General features: G+C 39.3%; 1 protein-coding gene across 1 annotated transcript in view; it reads right to left on the minus strand.

The window, feature by feature from the left end:
* LOC149066801 (uncharacterized) overlaps nucleotides 1–25,320 on the minus strand; it is a 62,774-nt gene that overhangs the window by 2,055 nt on the left and 35,399 nt on the right. The window contains exons 15-17 of the mRNA XM_089253160.1: nucleotides 16,324–16,446; nucleotides 10,326–10,423; nucleotides 8,650–8,774 (exon numbers count right to left, since the gene is read on the minus strand). Coding sequence (XP_089109286.1) covers nucleotides 8,650–8,774; nucleotides 10,326–10,423; nucleotides 16,324–16,446 — 346 coding nt within the window. The remainder of the gene's footprint in view (nucleotides 1–8,649; nucleotides 8,775–10,325; nucleotides 10,424–16,323; nucleotides 16,447–25,320) is intronic.

The following is a 25,320-nucleotide window of genomic DNA, read 5'->3' on the forward strand; positions in this document are numbered from 1 at the left end:
AGCACTGTCATCAATTTTTCAAACAATGCGTGAAGTGCAATGGCTGAATCATATCATTGTAGGTCTATTGCTTTCTGTGGTGAGACATTTTAATAAGAAAATCAGCACCCATTCATGGTTTTAAGTTGGAAAGCACAGAAAACCAATTTCACTCGACTACCACTTAATGACGAAATATCCACAGTGAAACTTAAATCTAGCATAACACAATGGAACCTTTCTTAATGGTCACCTCTCTTTGACAACCAAATAATAATTTCCTTTGTAGAATAAGAGTATGCATTTTGAACCTTTGATTAACAGTCACTCCTCCTCTTTAACGAACAGGGGTGTAATGTGATAGGCCTCCTCGTGGTGCACCCTGGGTAATGCTAAATCTATCACACGTCATTGTCATCGCTTTTTGTGCTCATAACCTTCACTTTCAATAGCCCAGATTACATGTTTTTTCTACACAACTTCAGTACCTGTCTTGCGTCTCGTTTTGTCTTGTTTATGTGTGCAACCCCTCATTGTGGGCCCCGCTCCGGCGGGGAGGGGTCCTCCCGGATGGGGCGTTGCTTCTAGCGTATGCCCCATCCGGGACGCTGTCTACCTGCGTGTTTGCCGTGCGTGGAGACCCGTAAGGCTGGAGATGGGGATCCTGGTTAGCCTGATGCGCTAGCTTTGGCCTCGGATTCAGCCGAAACGGGAGGCCTGGATTAGCCCCGTCTGGGTCAATCGGCTGGTCGCCTCGGTGGCTGAAGGGGTTACACTACTGGGCAGGTAGAGGGACCGGGCCTGCCGGACGTCGTTGAGGTTTGTTGGTGCTGCTTCACGACGATCTTGGATCTTGAACGCGTCTGCTCGCCTGTTTCGGTGGTGTATAGTTACTACCGAACCTGACGTTGCTACTAACCTTCACCGGTTACGTGTGCGCGTCCCCTCGTAGGGCTCCATGGTGGGCATGGTCGGTAGGGGCCGAACAAACTACCTCCAAAATGGGGAAAAATACAAATGCACCAAAACGTCAACGTCTAGCTATGAGTGAAACAATTGTCACTGAACCTGCTCCTACTGTTTCATTTTTCTTCTTGCATTCTACTGACACCGATAAACCTCTGGCCAAAGCATCACCATTCTTAATAGACAAAGCTCTCTACGGCGCAATAGGCACATTAAAATCAGTGAAGGCTCTTCGTTCAGGAGACCTTCTAATTGAAACTAACACACCGAAACAATCCGAACTTATTCAAAAGCTCACATCTCTTGGGAATATTCCCATAACAGCAAAAATTCATCCCACGTTGAATTATTCACGTGGTGTCATTTCAGATACTAACTTGATTAACATGGATGAAGAACTACTAACAGAAGAGCTGGCATCTCAAGGCGTAACATCTGCCAAGCATATCATGAGCCGCAAAGATGGCAATCCAGCTCCATCACGTAACATAATCCTGACATTCTCATCACCGACATTGCCGAAAGATATTAAGATAGGCTATTATAGCCTCAAAATCCGCCCATACATTCCTAACCCTGTTAGATGCTTTAACTGCCAGAAATTCGGTCACTCACGAACGGCGTGCCGAAGTCAACCCACCTGCGCAAAATGCGGTGAGAAGGACCACATTTCGGACAACTGCACTAATTCACCATTCAAGTGCGTCAATTGCGGTGGCGACCACCCCGCATATGACAGGAAATGTCCGAAATGGAATGAAGAAAAAGAGATCCAGAAGATCAAGGTCCTTAACAACATCTCATATATCGAAGCACGCCGTTGTATAACCTCTAATCAAACTCCAATAGGTACTAGATCATACTCTAATATGGTAACAAATCCATCGTCAGCTAATAAGACTAACACTGTCACCAAAGCATCTGTAACAACTCAGACTGAACCAATAGCTGACACATCAACTCAAACATCATCATCTAACCAACCGTGCAATAATTGTGGCTGCTGTTGCTCAGCTGGATTCCGGAGGGAGTCCACTACCTCCGAAGAAGAAGCGGGAAAAGCAACGGCTAACACATTCAAAATAACTACAGATACTAAACCAAAAATCAACTCTGCAAACAAATCAAAAAAAAAAAACCATTCAAGACCGGATATTCACGAAAAGCTGTACAGAGAGTGCTGAAATGTCCATCCATGAAGAATGTGTCACTAATTGATGACACATCAATTGGTGACATGGAGCTTGACAATAGATCAGATACCGGTACTACTCGCCGTAAACTAGACCGGAATAAATTTAAAGATCTTGAACCGTCTAATTCTACTTAATTTATGGCCAACATAATTCAATGGAACATTCGTGGTCTTAGATCCAATTATGAAGATCTCAAGGATTTGATCAATCGTTATCATCCTGTTTGCGTGGCACTCCAGGAAACTTTTACGAAGCCCTCGGAGACATGGAACATCAGGCGACATTCCTTGTTCCGTACTGATTACGATGACGGGAGTAGAGCTTGCCGCGGTGTTGCTCTGCTGGTTCCACATCACGTGTCGTCGCGCGTTCTAACGCTGCGCACGAACCTGCAAGCCATCGCGGTGGAAATCTCTACAGGCCTAAGAATTACCATCTGTTCTATTTATTTGCCACCAAATGACACCATCTTACAGAGCGATCTAGAAGATCTGATTGATCAATTACATCCACCATTTTTTCTTCTTGGAGACTTCAATGCTCATAACATGATATGGGGTTCTAACAGCAACACCCCTCGTGGGGAAATGGTTGAACGTCTGTTAGACGACATGAACCTCGCCATCATGAATGATGGCAGTTTCACTCATTTCCATGCCCCAAACAATAGTTTCACTGCAATAGATTTATCGTTATGCTCACCTTCACTCTTGCCCAACTGGTCCTGTTCGGTTGATCCGGACCTCCACGGGAGCAACCATTTTCCTCTAGTGGTTAAGTGTCTTGATCGAAGCCGTAGGATACCTGAGGGTCCTCCTCGGTGGAAGCTTGTGGCCGCCCGATGGGCAGACTTCACGGTCAAGGCAGAAATCACGGAGGATATGGTTTCGCAACCCGACGTCGACCATTGTGTCGACCTTGTGACCAGTTGTATGATCTCAGCAGCCAATGAAACAATACCCAAAGTCTCCTCGAAACTTCCTAAATTTCCTAAACCTTGGTGGAACCACGAATGTAATCTTACGATTAAAGCACAAAAGAAAGCATGGAGTAGGTTCCGGCGGTATCCTACCCATGACAACAAGTTGGCATTTTTAAAAGCAAAGGCGATAGCGAGAAGAACCAGGCGCCAGGCTCAACGCGAGTCCTGGCACAAGTTTACCACGGGAATCAATTCATCTACTTCATCTAAAGTCATTTGGGACCGGATCCGAAAAATCAATGGTCATTATCAGTCTCATCCGATCACTATTTTAAACACCAATGGCACTATCATTAGCGATGTGAGGGATATTGCGGACACCATCGCCGCCCATTTCGCCGCTGTTTCCAGCGATGCGAATTATCCCCCATCGTTTCATCCCATTAAATCATCGGCCGAACGTACATCGTACACCTTCCGGCCTTTTACACCGGAGGGGTACAATTCATTGTTCACCCTTCATGAACTGACGACGGCCTTGCAGCGAAGTCCTGACTCAGCTGTAGGGCCGGATGCCATTCATTATTCCATGATTCGGCATCTCTCATCTGAATCACTCTCACATTTACTCATATTATTTAATCGGATCTGGGTCAGTCATTCATTTCCTGACACCTGGCGAGCAGCCATTGTTCTTGCATTCCCGAAGCCTTTCAAAAATCCTCAGCAACCTAACAGTTACCGACCTATTGCTTTGACCAGTTGTTTGTGTAAGCTCATGGAACGCATGGTCAACTATCGCCTTATGCACTACCTTGAGGTTAACAATATTTTATCGAAACATCAAAGCGGCTTTAGACGGTTCAGGTCCACAACATGCAATATGTTACGCCTTGAGACATCAATAAGACAAGCATTCGTAAAGAGGGAGCATATGATAGCTATATTTTTCGATATAGAAAAGGCCTACGATCGTACATGGAGGCACGGAATTCTTTCCGACCTCTATAATTGCGGCTTGCGGGGCAACTTGCCCATTTTCATTAAGAACTTTCTTGCTCGCCGCATCTTCCAGGTACGGATCGGAAGCACATTATCAGCTCCCCAAATTCAAGAACAAGGTGTACCTCAAGGTAGCATTTTAAGTGTGACACTTTTTATTTTGAGACTCAACGGGGTGTTGAACCAACTCCCGTTGTCAGTCACTGGCGCACTTTATGTGGATGATCTGTTAATATCATATCAATCAGTGAATATGAGGTCAGCCGAGAGACAATTACAAACCGCACTCAACAAGATTAGCAAGTGGGCTCATGATAACGGTTTCTCTTTCTCCGCTGACAAAACCGTCGCTGTGCATTTTTGCCGGCGTCGTGAGCTTCATGATGACCCACAATTATTTTTAAATAATAATCAAATACCTATTGTAGAGAATACAAAGTTCCTCGGCATTTCATTTGACAAGAAACTTACATTTAAACCTCATATTTCACAGTTGAGAGCTCGTTGCATGAAGACGATGAACCTCTTGAAGGTCATCTCTTCTACATCGTGGGGAGCTGACCGTAAGTCGCTCCTTCACTTATATAAAGCTTTAATAAGATCGAAGCTCGACTACGGCTCCATTGTATACGGGTCGGCACCTCGGAGCTATCTGAGTGTGCTCGACCCAGTCCACCATCTCGCCCTGCGGATTTGTTCTGGAGCATTCCGGACGTCTCCAATGGAGAGCCTGTATGTCGAATGCAACGAGCCATCACTGACATCAAGACGCCAACAACTTTCTTTGAAATATTATATCAAAATGAAGTCTTTACCAGGTCATCCACTTCATCGTGTCATTTTTAATCCCTCATTTCATAGACTTTTTGCTGCTCGACCTTCATGTGTTCCATCTTACGGTCTTCGTATGAGGGCACTTGTGGAAGAACTAGAATTAGACATCAGTCGTGTGGCCCCAGTTGCTTGGCAACTGGCACCATGGGAGCAGTCTCTGCCAGATGTCTCTGTTTCATTATCGTTATACCCCAGAGCCACCACAGCAGATGTCATATATTCTTTAGGCACAGGGGTAGGTACAACAGGTACTTCCCCATATATACCGACGGCTCCAAGAGCCCTGGGCATGTCGGTTGTGCCTACATCTGCTGTGAGGAGACATCTTTCAAACTTCACGACACATTCTCTATTTATTCGGCAGAACTGTACGCAATCCTTCAGGCTCTACGTCATATACGACGCAAACGCCACCGACGATGCATCATTTATAGTGACTCTCTCAGCGCATTACAAGCACTGTGTTCCTGTACGTTTCACACTCATCCATTCATTCATGCCATTTTTCATGAACTGCATTACCTCATTCATCATGGTACCACAGTAAAATTATACTGGGTACCAGGTCATGTAGGAATACCGGGCAACGACAAAGCAGACACCGCAGCTCGAACAACAACTAACATTGACAATAACCTTTTGGTACCTGCCAGTGACCACTTCTCAATCCTTCGGGAAGTGATGCATCACCGCTGGCAAGATCATTGGAACCATCAGATAAATAATAAACTTCATGCCATCAAGCCCACACTTGGCCTTTGGCGTTCGAGCTGCAGAACTAGCAGAAAGGAGGAAGTTCTGCTTGCCCGGTTGCGCATAGGACACAGTCGCCTAACACAATCATATTTGTTATTACGAGAGAGTCAACCAGAGTGCCCTCATTGTCAAAGTCCATTGACCATTGCTCATACTTTTACTTGTTCACATCATCGTCATCATTTTACGACCGCTTTTGGTCATAGTCATCTTTCACTTCATGATATTTTAAATGACAATAGCGATGCATCTCGCATTTTTAAATTCATCAAAGCCATTGGTTTTTATGACAAATTATAGTTTTTAAAATTTATGTCATTGTTATACGTTTCATGTTCCGTTTTATATGTTTTAGTTTTTTGACATGACAGAAGGACATTTTTCTCATTTTTATGTCTTGCTTTGGCGCAGTTTGACCAAATTGGTCCTTGCGCCAAAAAAATTCAAAATCCAATCCAATCCAATCCTTTAACGAACAATTTTTTTTTCCCTGCTGGTGTCTGTAAAAAAGTGGGAGGGGGGGTTTCACTGTGCTGGTATTTAAATCAAGCAGCAATGAAATGTTAGCGAGACATTTGATTGGGTAACTCATCACCTCCTTGTATCATCACAAAATGTATTAAGACACCTGGGAAACACCAGTATACGAAGCATCAAGGTCAAGTGGAGGCTCGATCTCCTTGAAGGGACTTGCACCAATGCCTGGCACGAATGCGAGAGGCACTGGCTTCTCCCATTGACGGTGGCGGCGAGGCTTAGGGACGGTCACAGACACAGCGTCTGAATTGGCCCTTCGCCATAGCCCCCAGAAGCACAAGGCAGCTACGAAAGCGACAAAACCAACGACGAACATCATTAAAACGAATGCACCGAAAAAACGTGATACACAAATTAAAATAGCCGGATAAACCGAGAACGCGAAACATGTCAGAACGCCCTTATATACCCTCCGGAGAGGAAAACTGCGAAAAAATTCGCAGAATAATTCAAAGAATTCTCGGAATAATTCCAAATTATTCGCAGAATAATTCAAAGAATTCTCGGAATAATTCCAAATTATTCGCAGAATAGTTCAAAAAATTCTCGGAACAGTTCCGAAAAATTTAATTCCCCTTGATTTACGCCATGTTGTCGATTCGTGTTTGCGTATCGTTACCGTGAATGTAATTAATAACTAATTCGTCTCTGATTACAAACAGCTCGCCACGACGTCATAGACTCGTCTCAAGGACGTGGCAAAAGCCACACTATTGCTTAAATAAAGAAAGACAAGCGATTCCAACTGCAATTCTTACTTTCCAACTACGGAGTTACACCGCAGTTATTTGACCGCACGACGAACATCCCGAAAGTCTGCGAGTGAGAGACTGAACGAACCTGCGACGAATGAGGCGCAAATTGGCGCCGACTCGCAGAATAGTAAACCAGCCGGCACCTTTTGTTCCGTACCCTTATCGAGGTCCATAACCCAGTCAGGGAATGGGTGCGTTCGTGTTTTACATGTAGAGCCTCTTGCTTGTCTACTTAGTCTGGTGTCTCGAGGAGTCACCTATCCGGCAAGGGTGGCCCTGCTGGTAGCTCATTGCTACCGCCGGCTCAGCTGGCTCCGTCATCGACACTCGCAAGCCTCCTCGCCACGACAAGGCGGACAAGCGGAGAAGGAAAAATGAGGGGTAGGATGAGGCTTTGTCCTACCCCTCGGTTGAGCCAAGCTTTGTCTAACAACTTGGCTCAAAGAAGTCGTATCCAAAAACTTCCATGCACTGCATTTTTTAGTTTTTGTTGATCTGTTTTTTCACGCTGCATCTTATGCTCCTCTTAGTCAACAAGAGAAGAACAGTGCAGTTCGCGATCCCACAACCGTCGCGATTTCGCGTCTGTAGGCCAATGAGTTAATCCAAGATTAACTCCTCCTCTGAGTCGGTGTACTCACTCTCCGTCTCCCAACTGTTTCCGGAGTCGAGATCAGAGAGCTCGCTCTCTGTCTCCCAACTTCCGGAATCGGACTCGGTGTGAGCACTCTCCGTTACCCAGATAACTCCGGAACCATGATCCGACTCAGAAGACGTTTCCCAGTTAGGAGTCGTGCTACATCCGACCATAAACTCAGCAAGGTCGACTGAGCTATCCTCCTGCAAATAATCATCAAGGAAACTCTCCTCGACTCCATCCATGAACGTGCTGTTGAGCACGTCTTCTCTGGTCCAAGGAACGGGAGAGTGATCTAGATGATTATTCGAAAGGCCGTCGAAGTCCTCTGCATTACCGATCAAGACAGTGTCCATGGTCGAAAAGGCGGAGCACTGAACGATGGTCCTCTCCAGGGAAGGCTCGATAGCACTCTCGCCCTCCACTGTACCTTGCCCACGAACGTAACCATCTCCGAAGTAGAACGGGGTGTCCATGCGTTGATAGGTTTATAGTTTGTACGGTTCGATTCAGTTCAGTTTGTTCGTACAGTTTATAGTTTGGGTGTCAGGTAATAGCTTGTAACTACAAAATCTGGTACAAGATTCTAGCACTCTTGGATAATTGATCGAGCACCAAAGTTCTCATAATACGTTTCAGATGCTAGACTCTTTGTTTGACAGAAGTAACTTCCGACAATTCTGTCGGAACATAGCCAAAAACTATTATTGGGGGGGGGGGGGAAAGGCAAAATATTTTGGTTTTTTTCAAGGACTCACTGTGAACCAGTCCAGGGAAATTTTCAAAAAATGCATTTTCAAATACTTTATGAGAATCATTTGAGAAGGAAGAGGCGGGGAAGAAAGTGTTTTCTTCTTTGTTCACAAAAAAAACCAAAAAAAAAAAATGCAGTCGGCACTATAAAAAAATGCAATTGCACTTCCAAATAATGGCGCTTGAAAATTTAATTGTTTTTCAAGGACTTCTAATGAACTGTAGGAACACTGAAGTCTGTCAAATCGTCGCTATATATAAAAACACACAAAAAAGAAGCAAAACACTACAGTTTAACATCTAGAGACGTACTGCTTTTGGGTATGATGTTGCTAAACTTCTTCAATTTTGCAACGAAAAATCCATCCATGTTATGGACATGAGGATAGAATCTACGAGCAAGCTTCATTGATGGATGAAACCTGTAATTTCTGTACCTAGAAGCAAACGAAGAAAACACAAAAATTATCACCTCATATTAGATAACATTCTTGAATTAATTGTTTTTTCGGGTTCGAAGACCGTCGTCCGTTTGAGTTGGTTCTCAACGTTTCCCCAACACTAGTGGTTGGCATCATCAGGAGAAATGATAAACTGGATCAAAGTCAAGTTTTCCAGAGTCTCAGGTTGTTGATGCCAACCACTAGTGTTGGGGAAACGTTGAGAACCAACTCAAACGGACGACGGTCTTCGAACCCGAAAAAACAATTTGTATCAAATGATGGCCGCAAAAACCTTATCAACTATTCTTGAATTAATTACAATATCACTATAAATTGACAAGTAGTAATACAAATTTAAGATTTCATTCCATTTTACAACAGAACTACAAAAATTATGAATTTTCCAGACACAAAACGGCTAAAATATATTTTTACCTAGGATGCAGGAATCAATCATGCGAATAATTAGAGTTAGAGAAATTATTGAGAACAATTCTGGATCCCCTGACAATAGCAATGCTCAACTTAAAATTTTGGTAAACTTAATTTTGCATTTGCATTTATTTAAAAGTTTGATTTGATTATCAAACATAATATAGCCTCCAAAGGTTTTGACAGCTGACGGATGCAAAAATAAATCCAAAAGTGACAATTCAACTGGCCTTGCAGAGAATCAAACCCATGTCTTCTCACTTGCCGGGTGAGTACCCCAAAAGGGACTATACATGCACAGTCAGACCTAACTCAGGCCAGAGTTCACAATTTCTGACATTGACACCAGATTGCGACTTATTTGAAGATGTCACTCCCCACTATTACTATTTTCTTTCCATCAGCCAACTGTAGTAATAGCAGAGAGTGACACCCCATTTGGATGAGTCACCATCTGGTGGCAGTGTCAGAAATTGAGCTCTGGCTGTCCATGTGTATGACCCAGTTCAACATACACAAGCTCTACAGAAAGAGGGTCTAGTGCTTTCACCTGGCAAATGAGAGCATGTGGGTTCGACTCCCTGCAAGGACAGTTGAATTTTCTTTTCTGGATTTATCTTTACATCAGCCAGGTTTCGAAACCTTTGTAGTAATAGAGGAGAGTGACATCATCTTCAGATAATATAACCTTTTTTATTGATGCAATCCATTCACTATTAATTGGTCCCCCCCCCCCAAAACCTATTCCTAAATATGCAGCATTTCATAGTCATCTCAAAGATGTTCAAGCAGGGTTTCACAAATTGAAAAATAATTCAAGTGCCAACATAACATTTTAGGAGCCAAGCATAAATTTTGCTCAAGAAAACTGGTTTTAAATAACTTTTATTTTTTATTTTTCAGGGGCTCATCTACTTCCCATGTTAAAAGATACGATTTCATGTATGAAATCAGAACATTTTGCACAATTCTTCAAACTCCATTTTAGCAACTGCATATAAAATATAAAATTTTTGGTACCAATACAGATTTTCTAGTCGCCACAGCAATCAGGCACCTTGGGAATTTGTAAAGCTTTGTATTCAAGAGCTAAGAAAAAACAGATGAACTTACTTTGAAAGACCTTCACGGCCAAAATCTAGTCCTGTGGGTGCCATTTTGACATTACGGTGGTTTAATGCATAATTAATGACACATTCATTTTCTTCAGGCTATAGAAATCGGAAGAAAATATACTAAATGAACCATAAATTAAAATAGTAAACTATATTATAAACTATATTATAAATGCACGATAATGTATTGCTAGCACATTTGTGGGGGGGGGGGAAGAAAGGCTGAATTCGAACATAATTTCAATAAATACAGGGCTCCCACTAAAAAGATAGGAAAACGCAGGAATAAAAAGTAGGATGGGGGAGGGTAACCCCCTCAGACAACATAATCATAGCATAATGGAAAAAAAAATTGTTTCAAATAATTAAAATTTTAATTTTGAATTAACTTTTTTTTTTCATAGCACTATTTCAGTTTCCTATAAGATTGACTCAAGCCAAAGCAAAATGACAAATGACTTGGTGACAAAACCAATTTTTGGCCAAAACAGTGTACTAGCAACCACAGATATAGTCCTCCGACCACGAGATGAATTTTCACTGTGTCATGTCACGTCGGATGATTTTATTCAATTTTTTTTTGGTAAAACTATTGCACATCGAGAAAAGTTCATCAGTGACTGAGCTTTCACGACTGGCATGTCCTTCTAGGATAAAATAGAATCGTTTGACGTGACATGATGTGCCGTAGCCAAATCTCATCTCGTGGTAGGAGGACTATAATATTCTCTTTTTTTCTGTCTCTCCTTTTATATATATATAACATTCTTTTTTTGGAGTCTTTCAAAGTGCAGAGTTTGTCAACTCTCTTCAACAATGCACAGCAAATTTTGAAGACGTAAGTCTTTTAAGAATGACGCTCCTTCGACACCACTTTTGAAAGCACAGTGCAAAATGTGTAGATTACAATATTCCATGTAAATAAGGCAAGGTGAACCAGATAGGTATACTGCGTTGTCCATCATTTTTTAAAGAGATTTGTTCACATTTTACTGTTCAATGCCGATGTAATCATTTTTGACAAATAAAGCACTTTCATTTCTAGCTCTTTGCTGAGCATTGTAAATATTGTTCATGCCTCTTTTCATGCCTTAAAAATACAGAAGAAAACTGAATGCTATTGAGTAGCATCAGAATCACCAAACCTAGAATAAGCCTATGTATCCAACAGCTTCGTAATGCAAAATGTTGTTTCACCTACTTGCCCCTTAACTTTGAATGATGAATGTTAGTTACTATCCAAGACCATAAAGTATATATATATATAATAAATGCATAATTACTTTTTCTATCCAAACAGACGTTATTAATTACTACTATACTTGATGAACCCTCAAACTAAGCAAATGAAAAATTAATCAATCAAATGCTAAACACACAGCCCCCCCCCCCAAATAACCTTAAAAACGATACAATTTCTGCTTTGGCAGAATCATTAATTGCCTTCTCCAACATTTGTAATATTTGGCAATACATCAATGATTTCCTGTTCAATTAAAATGAATTACACAAATTTTGTCGATAGGATTCGGTAAAAAAGTAGGAAAAGTAGGACAAAACAGAGAAAGTAGGAAAAAAGTAGGTAATTTTACCAAAAAGTAGGAAAAGTATGGCGAGTGGGAACCCTGCAAATATTAAATTAGCAATTAAAATATACAAAAGATCAGTGCATACGAGAGCTACTGAATCATGTGGCCCTCCAGTCTCCAGCAACAGACAGAGAATTCTTGTGTCTTTAACGAAGTACAGTCAAAGTCTGTTATAACGAGAGCTCACAATCATTGGAGAAATGGTGATCATAACAGACTTCTCAGTATAAGCAAATTTGTTTTCTTTCAGGAAATAAATTGTAGAAAATTCTTGCATTACCTCCATTATATAACTGTTTTAAAATCAATTCATTGTAGTATGAGGGCATTAATAGGACTTCAGTGTTTTCCTTTCGAACCGAAAACGGCCCATACTTTATCGCCATCAGGCAATTTTAGCATATCCCAATGGGGTTAGACCATGGGGAATTTTATTATATAATACATGAAAAATAAAATACACAGATATAGCAGCTATATACAAGTAGAACATGTGAAACCTAACACAGAAAACATGTAAAATAAACACAGAAAAAAAATTATACAATATATACAAATGGGTGAAGGGCTCACTGCATAATGGGTGTGAACTTGCAAGAAGCACATGAGAACAGCCAGTACGGCAGTTCATGAGTGGTGGGGGGGGGGGGAGAGAGGCTCCAGTCGAGAGATAGATTTTTTGGGCTTGCATCAATTGATTCTCTGAAACTTTTTGCATAAACGTTAGCATTCTTCAAAATGTTAAGCCAACTGATTGAACAATTAAAATACTTCGCTGCTCACTTTAGCTCTATAGACTCATTAACCCTTAACTGGTGTGGTAGGGTCCAAATGACCCCACACATTCTTCATCTTGTCACCCCTTGAAAAAGAAATGCATCTGGACCATCTTATTTTTCACTACCTTTCAAGCTACAGTGTTTCTCCAAAGATAAGATCCAGTTGTAAATTTTTGCTTCAAAAATGCATTAGGGTTTATAAATATTACGCCACAACAGGCAAAATGTCCAACGAAGTGGCTCAGAAAAAGATGCCAATAGCAAATATTGATGTCATATATTTCTAAAATACAGCAAACACCAATTAAAAATGCAACTACAAACAATATATATATATATACATGATAAAAAAAATTATACAATGCCCATAAAGAATACTTATGATTATCTTATTCTAAGCATGCAAGTTATATTAGAAGTATCCCAAAAAATCATGCTATGGCTTATTTTTGGTGGAATGATCATCTTTTTGAAAATATTTTTGGATGATGGGTACACAAAAGTTAAAAAAAAGTTGCAAATGCTGATCTTTGTAAAAAATTTCTATTGGGTGTTGTGGTTTAAATACGGAATGTTCAGGTTGAAATGGCATATCGGAAGAGCGTCAATTTTCTCGATAACAGTTTCAAATTAATGGTGAAACATTGGATATCCAAGGTGAGGTTAAGTATAGTGTTGTTAGTGAATTGTACATAAGATCTGTGTGATCAACATGTCATGGAGTTGTTTGCAAGTACTGTGCTTTCAACTTAGAACAAGACTAATTTTGGTGCTCGTGAAAAAATAGTAAATGTTATTTTAATTTGTAAATTTTATTTTCTGAGTATATTTTAATCACATCTATTCAGTTTTTAATCATGAAAGTGGAGTTCAAAAAAATTTAATAAATAATTTAAAAAACAATTTTCGAAAAAGTCATGTCTCTCTCCATTTTTTTTTTCTTCGAATGTGTGTCTTAACACTTTGCACTTTGGAAACCAACTCCAAACAATTTTCCGCATATTTGGTGAATTTCTTACAGCTAGCTTCAAATGATTTCACACACAAGTTAATGTTTAAAACTTTTATATTTCCACATTTTATATATCTTTCTATACATCAAATAAATCTAATGGCTCTTTTACGTCTGACGATACTTGCGGTACTGTGGCTCTTTCGCCGGATACAAACAGTATTCTTTGCGGTATTTCTTCTGATTCTGTGCACATTATCCATTCTGAATTTTCTGTCTCTTCTGCAGAATCACTGTCGCTTTCACATTCACTATCTATTACCAAGATTTTTTGCCTTCTTACACCTCTTACTTCATCGCCGCTTTCCTCCTTTCTATCGTCAAGTAGTCTATGCATAGACATAATTTAGTTCATCATCAACGAAAAATCAAACTCATCTTCACTTGAACTGATTCCTACATCCTATTCTATGCTTATTGGGCTATATTCCCCACAATGCTCACATTAATGCAACTAAAAGGGATACTAAGATAGTTTAACCTATTGATCTTCATTAAATAAGAAACAAAATATGCAACATATGTCTTTATCTGCCAATGAACAAAACAGTTTCGAACAACTATTTATTTCTATTATTACAAATTCAAACATTAGTTAAGACATCAATTTAAGGGCAAACCCTTCACTAGTAGGAAAATCGCAAAGTATACTTATAGTGAAACGATTAGGGCGGAAGTGACACTCAGCTATGGTCTTAAAGAAACGATGCTCGACCACAGATGTCAGTAGAATCACACAGAGTTCGGCGACGAACCCAAGGCGTCGACGAGGCGGCGAAATCGGATCACGGACGTCGACAGAACCACACTTGGTCTTCACCGATCAAGCAGTAGAAGTCAGATGACGAATATCGTGACGAACCCAGAGCGTAGATGAGGCGATGTTATATCCCAAACACCGGTAGAACCACACAAGGTATTCGGCAATCAAGTGATGGAGTCCAGTTAACGGATATCTCGACGAACCCAGGGCGTTGACGAAGAGGCGTCGTTAGATCGCGGACATCGGCGTGCTACACGTGGATTTCGGTGTTCAAGCGGTGGAGTCCGATGGTGGACGTCGTGACGAAAGGGTAGCATCAGATTGCAGCGTCATACAGCGTCATCACTGCTATTGACCATGCCAGCCAACGCCAGATCTACGAAGGCATTAAGATCGAGAACGGACACCAGCAGACATCCCTGAACGTCATTCTTGGAGAGCAACTGACGGGAACTTACGTGACGAGAACATCGGACCAGCCGAGTTGTTCGGGTGATTAGCGATTCTAGCGCTATATGACTGAAGGCCCGATTTGAAGCACGGACGTGATTATATATAGCTCCCAAATCACTAAGCATGCAAATGAGGAGTAACGCACATGCGCCCCCATCGACATTGGCGTTCCAAGCGGCAAGTTCGGAAACTAGTTTCCCTTTCTTCCTAAAACAGTTCGTGACACATCGGCACCGAAAACGTCCGTAAGTAACAAGTTTGTTTAGTCGACAGGAAATAATTATAAACATAAAGTATATAATAGACATAACAAACTCAATAATAAAACATAACACATGCACTACCATAACATCAGGGGCAAAGGTCAGGCAAACGTAGACAAGGCTATGTTACAAATAATACAACAAAAGCGTCAGTGTGGGAGGCCACATCTGGTCTCACCCACATACCAAACCTAAATAAGCATCGTTACTGCGCGAATTATCGCATTAAATCAAGTGGTGACTGAGAGTAATCTCTCGAGTGCAAAGGGTTAATAAAAGACCATTTTTGAGAAAATAATTAAAGAAATTTGAAAAATATTTAGTGATTTGATTGTTAGATGAACAGAGTCATGTAAAAAACCCATTGTTTTTATGAAAATTTCTTTTGTTGATTTTTAAAATGAATTAATACTTGCTGGAGTAAAATGGCACCAAGATGCCAGTTATGCACATAACTTTCATAATGCCAGTTGAGGGTTAACATCTTTCCCCAAATCGGAAAGTTTTTCCTTTAGCCTAATAAATTCTGCTATTTGGAAAAGACTTCAGCCAGTAAATTCCGATCTGTGCCCGAGTGGTGTGGTGGTAAGAGTAAGATGCTCATCTACCACCGTGAAAGTTGCTGCCAGGTTCCAGGTTAAAATTGGGGGAAGAATATAGGTAAGTTATTTTCCCTAACGGGCTTGAAGCGACCACAAGTAGATGGCACCTTCATTTCCGACCCACCTTCTTATCCACAGTAAATTGCACTATAGCAATATGGTCGAAGTTGGTGTGTGATGAAGTAGAAAGTTCTGATCAAATAAGCCCTGGCAGTGAAAGATGATCATAGTCCATGAGTTACTAAAAATGAAAAAGTTGTTAAATGCCTTGTATGTATGTATGTAAGAAAATAAGGGAGTGGGTAAAAAATATGACTTTTCTGTATCCATCCTTTTTCTTTAGAAGTAACTCAGAATAGTCTTTACAATTAGCACATGCGATGATGAGTGACATTACTCTGTCCTACTCCAATAAACTAATTTCACTCAGTTTCTCTCCATAGGAAATTAAATTCTCACAAATATTTTGAATGGGAGTTTGGAACTCCACAAAAGCATTGACATAAAAACAAGTTTTTAAAAAATGTGAACTCACCAGAACAGAACATGTAGAATAGACGATATAACCACCAGTCTTGGAATGTGCATCTGTACAGTCTATAGCAGCTAGAAGAAGTTGTCTTTGTAATGTATAACACCTCTGTATGTCAACAGCTTCCTGCAAATGAATGTTATGAATATAATGGATAAATATCATTAACATTTATCCAGTAGTTTTTTCTTAATGCATAACATTTCTGGAACCTGGCAAGTCACACAGTAAAACCCCTCTTAATGGACACTCTCAGATGTGGTCACCCCTCTTTTACGATCAAATAATAATTTCCCCTTGTATAAAAAGTATGCATTTCAAACGCCTGATTTACGGTCACTCCCTGTTTCACGGACAATTTTTTTTGCCCCATTTACTGTATTATGGCCATTGACACACTTTTCCAAACTGGCCCCGATTTCAATAAGTTACATATCAACAATGGATGGGTGGGGTTCCTATTTGTGACTGGGATGCAAGCGCCAACCCTTTTCTATTCTTAACTACCACTTTTATTTTCTAGAAGTTAAAATTACTTTTTACAGGTGTGTCTACCAGAAGGAAAATATGGTGAATTTTCTTTGACTTATTTGGTGACATCATTGGCAATTTTACCACTCACTATTTAGCCAAATATATATTGTTTTTGTGTGCATGAAATGAAAAATTTCGCTCAGCTTCAACGCAATGACAATCAACAATAGAAAACCTGCTTGTTTCTTCGGCTTGATATGGTGGCTTTTATTTTTAGAAATAGAAACAGGCTCAAGTTAGGAAAAACAGAGAACCATTTTGAGTCGACCACCACCGCACGATTGCGAGTATACATCGACAGAGTTCATATACTCATTCTCTAAAAATAATTTCCCTGACTTTTCCAGGTTATCTAGTAAAACCCCTTCTTATAAAACTATACAAATACAAATACAAATACAACGCCACAACAGGCAAAATGCCCAACGAGGTGGCTGATAAAAAGATGCCCATAAAAATATGGATGTCATATGTTTCAAAAATACAGCAACCCCATTAAAAATGCAATTAACACAAATTATAAACAATATATACACATGATAAAATATTATACAATGCCCATAAAGAATACTTATGGTTGTCTTATTCTAAGAATGGATAGCTTCTCGATTTACCCCAACATGTTTATCGTATTTCTTTTTAAACGTGTCAATTGTGTTACAATTTACTACCTCCGGGGGTAAGCTATTCCATTTATTAACAACCCTATTAGAGAAAAATTCCCTGCGACACCATAACCTTGCATTGTCCCTCACCAATCGATACTGGTGTCCCCTTGTAAAAGCAGTCGATTGGCGGTGTACTAAAAGTTCATGGTCCATCCTATCCATCCCATTGAAAATTTTGAAAACTTCGATCATATCTCCTCGACACCTGCGTTCATCCAATGTAAACATATTCAAAAAATGAAGTCTCTCTTCATAACTCAAGCCCTGTGTGCCAATAAGGACACGCGTAGCTCTTCTCTGCACCCCTTCAATCAAGTCTATGTCCCTCTGTAGGTATTTATTGGTGCTTCATAAGCTTTGGGTAAATTGTCGCCGTATCGTCAAATAACAAAAAATATTTCATTTTTCCGGGGTGGGGGGGGGGGGGATTCGCCAATCAGCGAATTTCAATCCAATAGTTTTTCCTGGTTTCGTCATACGCCATTTTTACAGTTAATCCCCGAATCACCATTGGATCTTAAACCCAACTGAAAGTATCGGACGAACTTGATTCTGATTCTCAGCAAGATTACAACACATAGTAAGTGTGATCAAATCCAAAAGTGACGACGGCTGCAGCTAACATACACGCCGAAGATTAGCCCAGAAAGTAACTAATGTTAAGCCTCTTTCGCTGAAAAGATTGATTGCTGTCACAGTTCATATATACAAATACAACGCCACAACAAGCAAAATACCCAACGAGATGGCTGAGAAAAAGATGCTCATAACAAATATCTATGTGATATATTTCAAAAATACAGCAACCCAATTAAAAATTCAATTAAAAACAATATATATATATACATGATAAAATATTATACAATGCCCATAAAGAATACTTATGGTTGCCTTATTCCAAGTATGGATAGTTTCTCGATTTACAATTGTGTTAGAATTTACCACCTCCGGGGGTAAGCTATTCCATTTATTAACAACCCTGTACGAAAAAAATTCACGCATTGTCCCTTACCAATCGATACTGGTGTCCCCTTGTAAAAGCAGCCGATTGACGGTATACTAATAATTCATGGTCTATCCTATCCATCCCATTGAAAATTTTGAAAGCTTCGATCATATCTCCCCGTCACCTGCGTTTATCCAATGTAAACATATTCACGAAATGAAGTCTCTCTTCATAACTCAAGCCCTGTGTGCCAATAAGGACACGCGTAGCTCTTCTCTGCACCCCTTCAATCAAGTCTATGTCCCTCTGTAGGTATTTATTGGTGCTTCATAAGCTTTGGGTAAATTGTCGCCGTATCGTCAAATAACAAAAAATATTTCATTTTTCCGGGGTGGGGGGGGGGGGGGATTCGCCAATCAGCGAATTTCAATCCAATAGTTTTTCCTGGTTTCGTCATACGCCATTTTTACAGTTAATCCCCGAATCACCATTGGATCTTAAACCCAACTGAAAGTATCGGACGAACTTGATTCTGATTCTCAGCAAGATTACAACACATAGTAAGTGTGATCAAATCCAAAAGTGACGACGGCTGCAGCTAACATACACGCCGAAGATTAGCCCAGAAAGTAACTAATGTTAAGCCTCTTTCGCTGAAAAGATTGATTGCTGTCACAGTTCATATATACAAATACAAATACAACGCCACAACAAGCAAAATACCCAACGAGATGGCTGAGAAAAAGATGCCCATAACAAATATCTATGTGATATATTTCAAAAATACAGCAACCCAATTAAAAATTCAATTAAAAACAATATATATATGTTACCGGCAAAGTATGAAATCCAGGCATTCTATAGAATGCCTAGGCATTCTATACAATGCCTGGTCGTTTCAGGCAAAGTATGAAATACCGGTTTTATTCTATACTTTGCCTAGGCATTCTATAGAATGACTAGTCATTCTATAGAATGCCTAAACACAATCCAGGCAAAGTATGAAATATCTTCTTCCAACAAATCTCTTTAGGGGCGGTATAAAATATTACATAAAATTAAAATTTTACTGACTTTTCGTCATTTTTTCCCGGAAACGTTTCCTTTTCGCTCGCGTGAAAAAGGATCTGATGAGAGGCGGTATAAAATATTACAATTTCGTCGCATTAAAATTTCACAGAATTTTCGTCATTTGTTCCCGGAAACGTTTCCGTTTCGCTCTCGTGAAAAAGGATCTGTTGAGGGGTGGTATAAAATATTACAATTTTATCGCATTAAAATTTCACAGAATTTTCGCCATTTTTTCCCGGAAACGTTTCCCTTTCGCTCTCATGGAAAAGGATCTGATGAGGGGCGGTATAAAATATTACAATTTCATCGAATCAAAATTTCACAGAAATTTCGTCATTTTTTTCCCCGAAACGTTTCCCTTTCTCTCTCGTGGAAAAGGATCTGATGAGGGGCGGTATAAAATATTACAATTTCATCGAATTAAAATTTCACAGAATTTTCGTCATTTTTTCCCCGAAACGTTTCCGTTTCGCTCTCGTGAAAAAGGATCTGTTGAGGGGTGGTATAAAATATTACAATTTCATCGAATTAAAATTTCACAGAAATTTTGTCATTTTTTCCCCGAAACGTTTCCCTTTCGCTCTCGTGAAAAAGGATCTGATGAGGGGCGGTATAAAATATTACAATTTCGTCGCATTAAAATTTCACAGAATTTTCGCCATTTTTTCCCGGAAACGTTTCCCTTTCGCTCTCATGGAAAAGGATCTGATGAGGGGCGGTATAAAATATTACAATTTCATCGAATTAAAATTTCACAGAAATTTCGTCATTTTTTCCCTGAAACGTTTCCCTTTCGCTCTCGTGAAAAAGGATCTGATGAGGGGCGGTATAAAATATTACAATTTCATCGAATTAAAATTTCACAGAATTTTCGTCATTTGTTCCCGGAAACGTTTCCGTTTCGCTCTCGTGAAAAAGGATCTGTTGAGGGGTGGTATAAAATATTACAATTTCATCGTATTAAAATTTCACAGAATTTTCGTCATTTTTTCCCGGAAACATTTCCGTTTCGCTCTCTTGAAGGGCGGTGTCGTCAAATTAAACTTTCGCACAGTTTTCAATTTCAAACGTTTTCCTTTAGCTCTCTTGAGATGGAATCCCTTGAGGGACGGTGACGTCAAATTAAATTTTCAAACAGTTTTCTTCGATTTTTCCGGGAAACGTCTGGCTCTCTGGAAAAGGGATCTGTTTATAGGGGTGGTATAAAATATTCAATTTATACGATTACAATTTAATATAATTTTTCTTAATTTTTTTTCTGTAAACTTTTCCTTTGGCTTTCTTGACAAGGGATCTGTGGATGGACGATATTAAATGTCACATTTTCGTCAAATTAAAATTCATTCGTCAAATTAAAATTCATTCGTCAAATTAAAATTCATTCGTCAAATTAAAATTCATTCGTCAAATTAAAATTCATTCATCAAAATAATTCACAACTGAATTTAACCGGGTAATTTCTTTTTGGAATTTCAAATCGGATACGGACAACAACATTTTATCGCTTTCGGACGTTTTTCGTGGAATATGTTACTGTAAACAAAATGGCATAAATCTGTAATTACGCATAATCGCCGGATTTATATCGATTACTATGGATAATCACTGATCAAAACGGATGAAATTATTGTGCATAATAACCGGCGATTATGCATAATCACCAGATTTATCATAATTACTGTATTTTATACATGGCATCACCCTGTAAATGCTGTCAAAATTAGTGCTCAATGATAACAATTCTGAAAAGTGCCCCGCGACGTAAAAAATTTTGGAACCAGTTTTCTATCACTTTGGTCCCTCCCCACAAAATGAAAGTGATCCCCCCTTGACCTTGGAATGAAATTTCTGGCTAGGGGCCTGATGAGACACATAACGTCAATTATTTCACCACTGACGTAAGCTCCCAAAGCTGAGGTAAATGATTTCATTGCTATCCAAAGAATTCACGTAATTTTGGTAGATTGTAAAAACCGTGTCACTAAGATTTATTGCACATTTAGGCTAACCAAATTTCTTCGAGAAAAATACCGGAACTCAGGATTTCAAATACGGGTGAAATACGGAACATCGCCAATCATCGCCATAACTGCCGCCGAATGTAAACAAAGTTGCCAACTTTTGCAGAAATCACTAAAAAACACCAATGGCAGGAATAAAAACATTACTCTGAGAGAATTGCAGTGGACAAAACTGGATTCCACGAAGTACATTGTAAAATAACGAAATAAAACGTTTGAAGGGGCAAACAATTAAATCAACGTTTAGTATTTGCCGTCTTGCAGTGGAGTAGTTTGGGAGCTAGCGTTTTACTGTGGAAGTGTTGGTTCGAACCCTGATTCTCTCGGGCATGGATGTTTATTAACATTAACAAATTCCCTGGACAGATCATACAGGATCTCTTGAACATATTTGAGGATCACTTTATCAAGAAAGTAAAAAAGCCATGACGTATGCGAGGTGAATATTCTTATTCATAGTTGTAATTATAGTGATATAATTTATGCGTCGAAATATAATTTCAATAGTTGATTTTAATAAAGTATATCCATAATAAAACTATAACCATCTAAAAGTAGGCTTTGTAGATTCTTCAATGTAGAACATTCGCGACAAACCACGGCATTCTTGCAAAAAAGTCGGGACAGCCAAAATAAAGTGAAAATGTCCCTGGAATGTCCCGGGAAATGCGTGCCATATGTGTCATATGCATAAGGTCACCACAAAACGTTTGCTAAAAAGGCCTATATTTTGCTATTTATCTTTTATTTTCACCGTCCCGAATTTGTTTTTCAAAATGTCCCGTATTTTCGACTAAACTCACTTGACTCACTGAAACTTGACTGAAAACGTGGAGGAAGATAGTTTTAATTTCTTACAAATCACGGTACGATTAATTATGATTGTAAACATAAACGTTTGTGTCGTATATTTGTGACGTGTTTCTTTTTAACATAACAAAAACAAGACATTTAAAAAAAAATATCAATAACATAACATTTATTTCGTGAAATACATTTTTATTTACTGCAATTTATTGTAGTCCTTCTTCGTACATACCCATCAGCATTTCTTTCCCATCAATTTTAACCATAATTAGCAATTTTTCAACATTTGACAATTTTTTGAGAGATAGAATAGCAATAAGCAGGGTGACCATACATCCCGTATTTCTCGGGACAGTCCCGGTTTTTTTCTGTTTTTTTTGCTGTCCCGACTTTTTTGCAGAAATGTCCCGAGTTTTCAAATATTTTCAACGAAGTCAACTTGACTTTTTATTCTTCAAATCAACGATTAAAATTATCTTTCCACCTTAGAAATTACATCACGATAATGAGGCTTTTGGAATAGATATCATAATCATCATCAGCATTGGCGCACTCAAAGGGGGGGAAGGTGTTCTAACCACCCCCCTCCCCTCCCCGAGCCAAGATTATAGTGTTATTTTACAGGAAAAAAGGTAAAACTCCCTCATAGGGTAAACAAATTTCAAATCCCCCCTCGAGAAAATTCTGCGTACTCCTATGATCATCAGTATCACTTGGAGGGACAAGCACAGCATGTTTTTCCCATGGAAATCAATGTTAAAATTGCCGAATTTACCGTAGAAATGTGGAAATTTAGTAGGGTTTTCCGATTCATCAATAATTTTAAAAGTTGAACTGAATTCTCGATTTTCGAAAAATTGAGTTCGCTTAGAAATATGAAGCACAGAAAATTAAATATAAAATAATTAGCCGGACCTACTTTTGAGTTAGATATTCATGCAATAACATTGACTTATATCTTCTCAAGCACAAAAATGAGAATTAATACTTCTGTATTGTTTTATAATATCCAATATCATCAATCTATATAGTTTAGGATGTTTTGAAGTTAATTATGGGCCCATAAATTACACTGAAGAAATTCCGCAGCTTTAATCAAGCATTTTTTGAAGCAAAAGCAGGCAAATCCATAACTTGAGCTTCAAGAAAATTTTCGAAATATCCAACACCCATCAAAAAGAAAAAAAAAACCAATTCATTTCTATGTTTCTTTAATTTTGATTTATGTCTTTCATGAGTTGCGCAGGAAGTCGCCATATTGGTTACCATGTATGTCTCTCCAGAAAAAGGGAAATATCACGTGATTCAAAAAGCCTCATTAAGAGACTAAAAACAAGAATATTCATCTCACACATTTGTCATGTTTTTTTTTAATTCACTGTAATTTGAAGTGGCACTTTATTTCTCGCGATTGGCGAATTTTCTGTGATTTTAGCACGAGTTAACAACTTCGCTTACTTTTGGCATCATTTAGCGATAATTGACATTGTCCCGCATTTCCCCGTATTTCGAATCCCAATTTCACGTATTTTTCTCGAGCAAATATGGTCGGCCTAACAATAAGCAATTCTTTACTTAGGATCTCTATCTCCCGTATTTCCACCGATAAAATACGGTAAACCTACGTATACCAATTTGTTTTCCGTGACCGACATACCACGGTCACTTTCCCTCGAATAGATGAGTTAACGGGCGCTTTATACATTATATTTTTTGTTCATAAATCCGTAGATGAAAATTTCTGTTACTTCAAGACAAAATGATATCGCATAATCCGCATTTGCAAGTTCCATTTATCAATGATGAAATATTAACAGTAGGAAGACGAAACGGGTGTTTTTTTGACCTTGCACGCTGTTTAAGCTTACATATCTCTGCTAAGAATAAACCGAACCACCTGGAATTTCTGGACTTTTCCTGAATTAGCATGTTCTTATTGTATACCAAAGCTTCCTTTCGTTATCTTTTTTAACAACGAAGCTACGAGCGGATATACGTAGAAAGACCGAGGGGGGTCATAGTGACTCTTTCTTATATTCTAGCACATTATGCGGTAAATACTACTATCGTCGTCACAATTGATTTCTAAGTAGGTTATAATCCTTCTGAAAGTCTTTTTTGCATTTGACCTTGTGTGTGACCTATCTTTTCCTCTCATTCTTATCTGCAAGTGTCGTCAGCAGGTGTGTCATTTTTGGTTTTTGTCAAGCATTCTTGCCATATTATCCGTTAAATTGTTTATTCTTGGACGTAGAAAATTTGAGTGCATGTGATCTTTTCAAACAGTTAGTTTAGAACATAGTTTCCCAAACTTTTTGTTCCACCGCCCCCTTTTTCAGATAAATTTTTCCCTCATCCCCCCCCCCCCCAACTCAAGTGAACCCATAGGATCCTCTGTTATACCCGTGGCTTCTATCGCCCCCTTGGCCCTTTCTATCGCCCACCAGGAGGCGATATTGCCCACTTTGGGAAACATTGGTTTAAAATGACGAGAAAACGTATATTTACTGAAGAAATACTCCAGGAGATGTAAAGATTAGATGAGAGAAACTCTGGAAGCAGTTATGATGAAAGTGCAGAAGAGCATAGACCTACCCTATGTCGAACTGTAGTGAAGAAAGTAGCGGTTCTGATGACGAAGATTTAAATCAATATAAAATTATTTCTCGGGCGCGGTAGCCCAGGTCGATAAGATACTCGCCTAAAGTACCAAAGGATGTTTAGAGGTGTCGCGAGTTCGATACCCGGTTCGTCTTTGTCAGAAAACTTTCCTGACACAGGGGTACAACAGACACGGCGATTTGACTGCAGAAAAAATTGCTACCGCAGGAAGTTCCCCATTGAGGAGTTAGTGCACCAACTTCTCGATGATGAGCATTGAAACAAGCTTGCCGTTCGGAATCGGCAATAAATTGTAGGTCCCGGTCTAATTAGATCTCGTGTGCAGAAAATG

This window comes from Pholcus phalangioides, unplaced genomic scaffold (assembly GCF_987345545.1).
Source record: "Pholcus phalangioides strain wild (caught in Gottingen) unplaced genomic scaffold, Ppha-v1.0 ptg000032l_1, whole genome shotgun sequence".
Lineage (NCBI taxonomy): Eukaryota > Metazoa > Arthropoda > Arachnida > Araneae > Pholcidae > Pholcus > Pholcus phalangioides.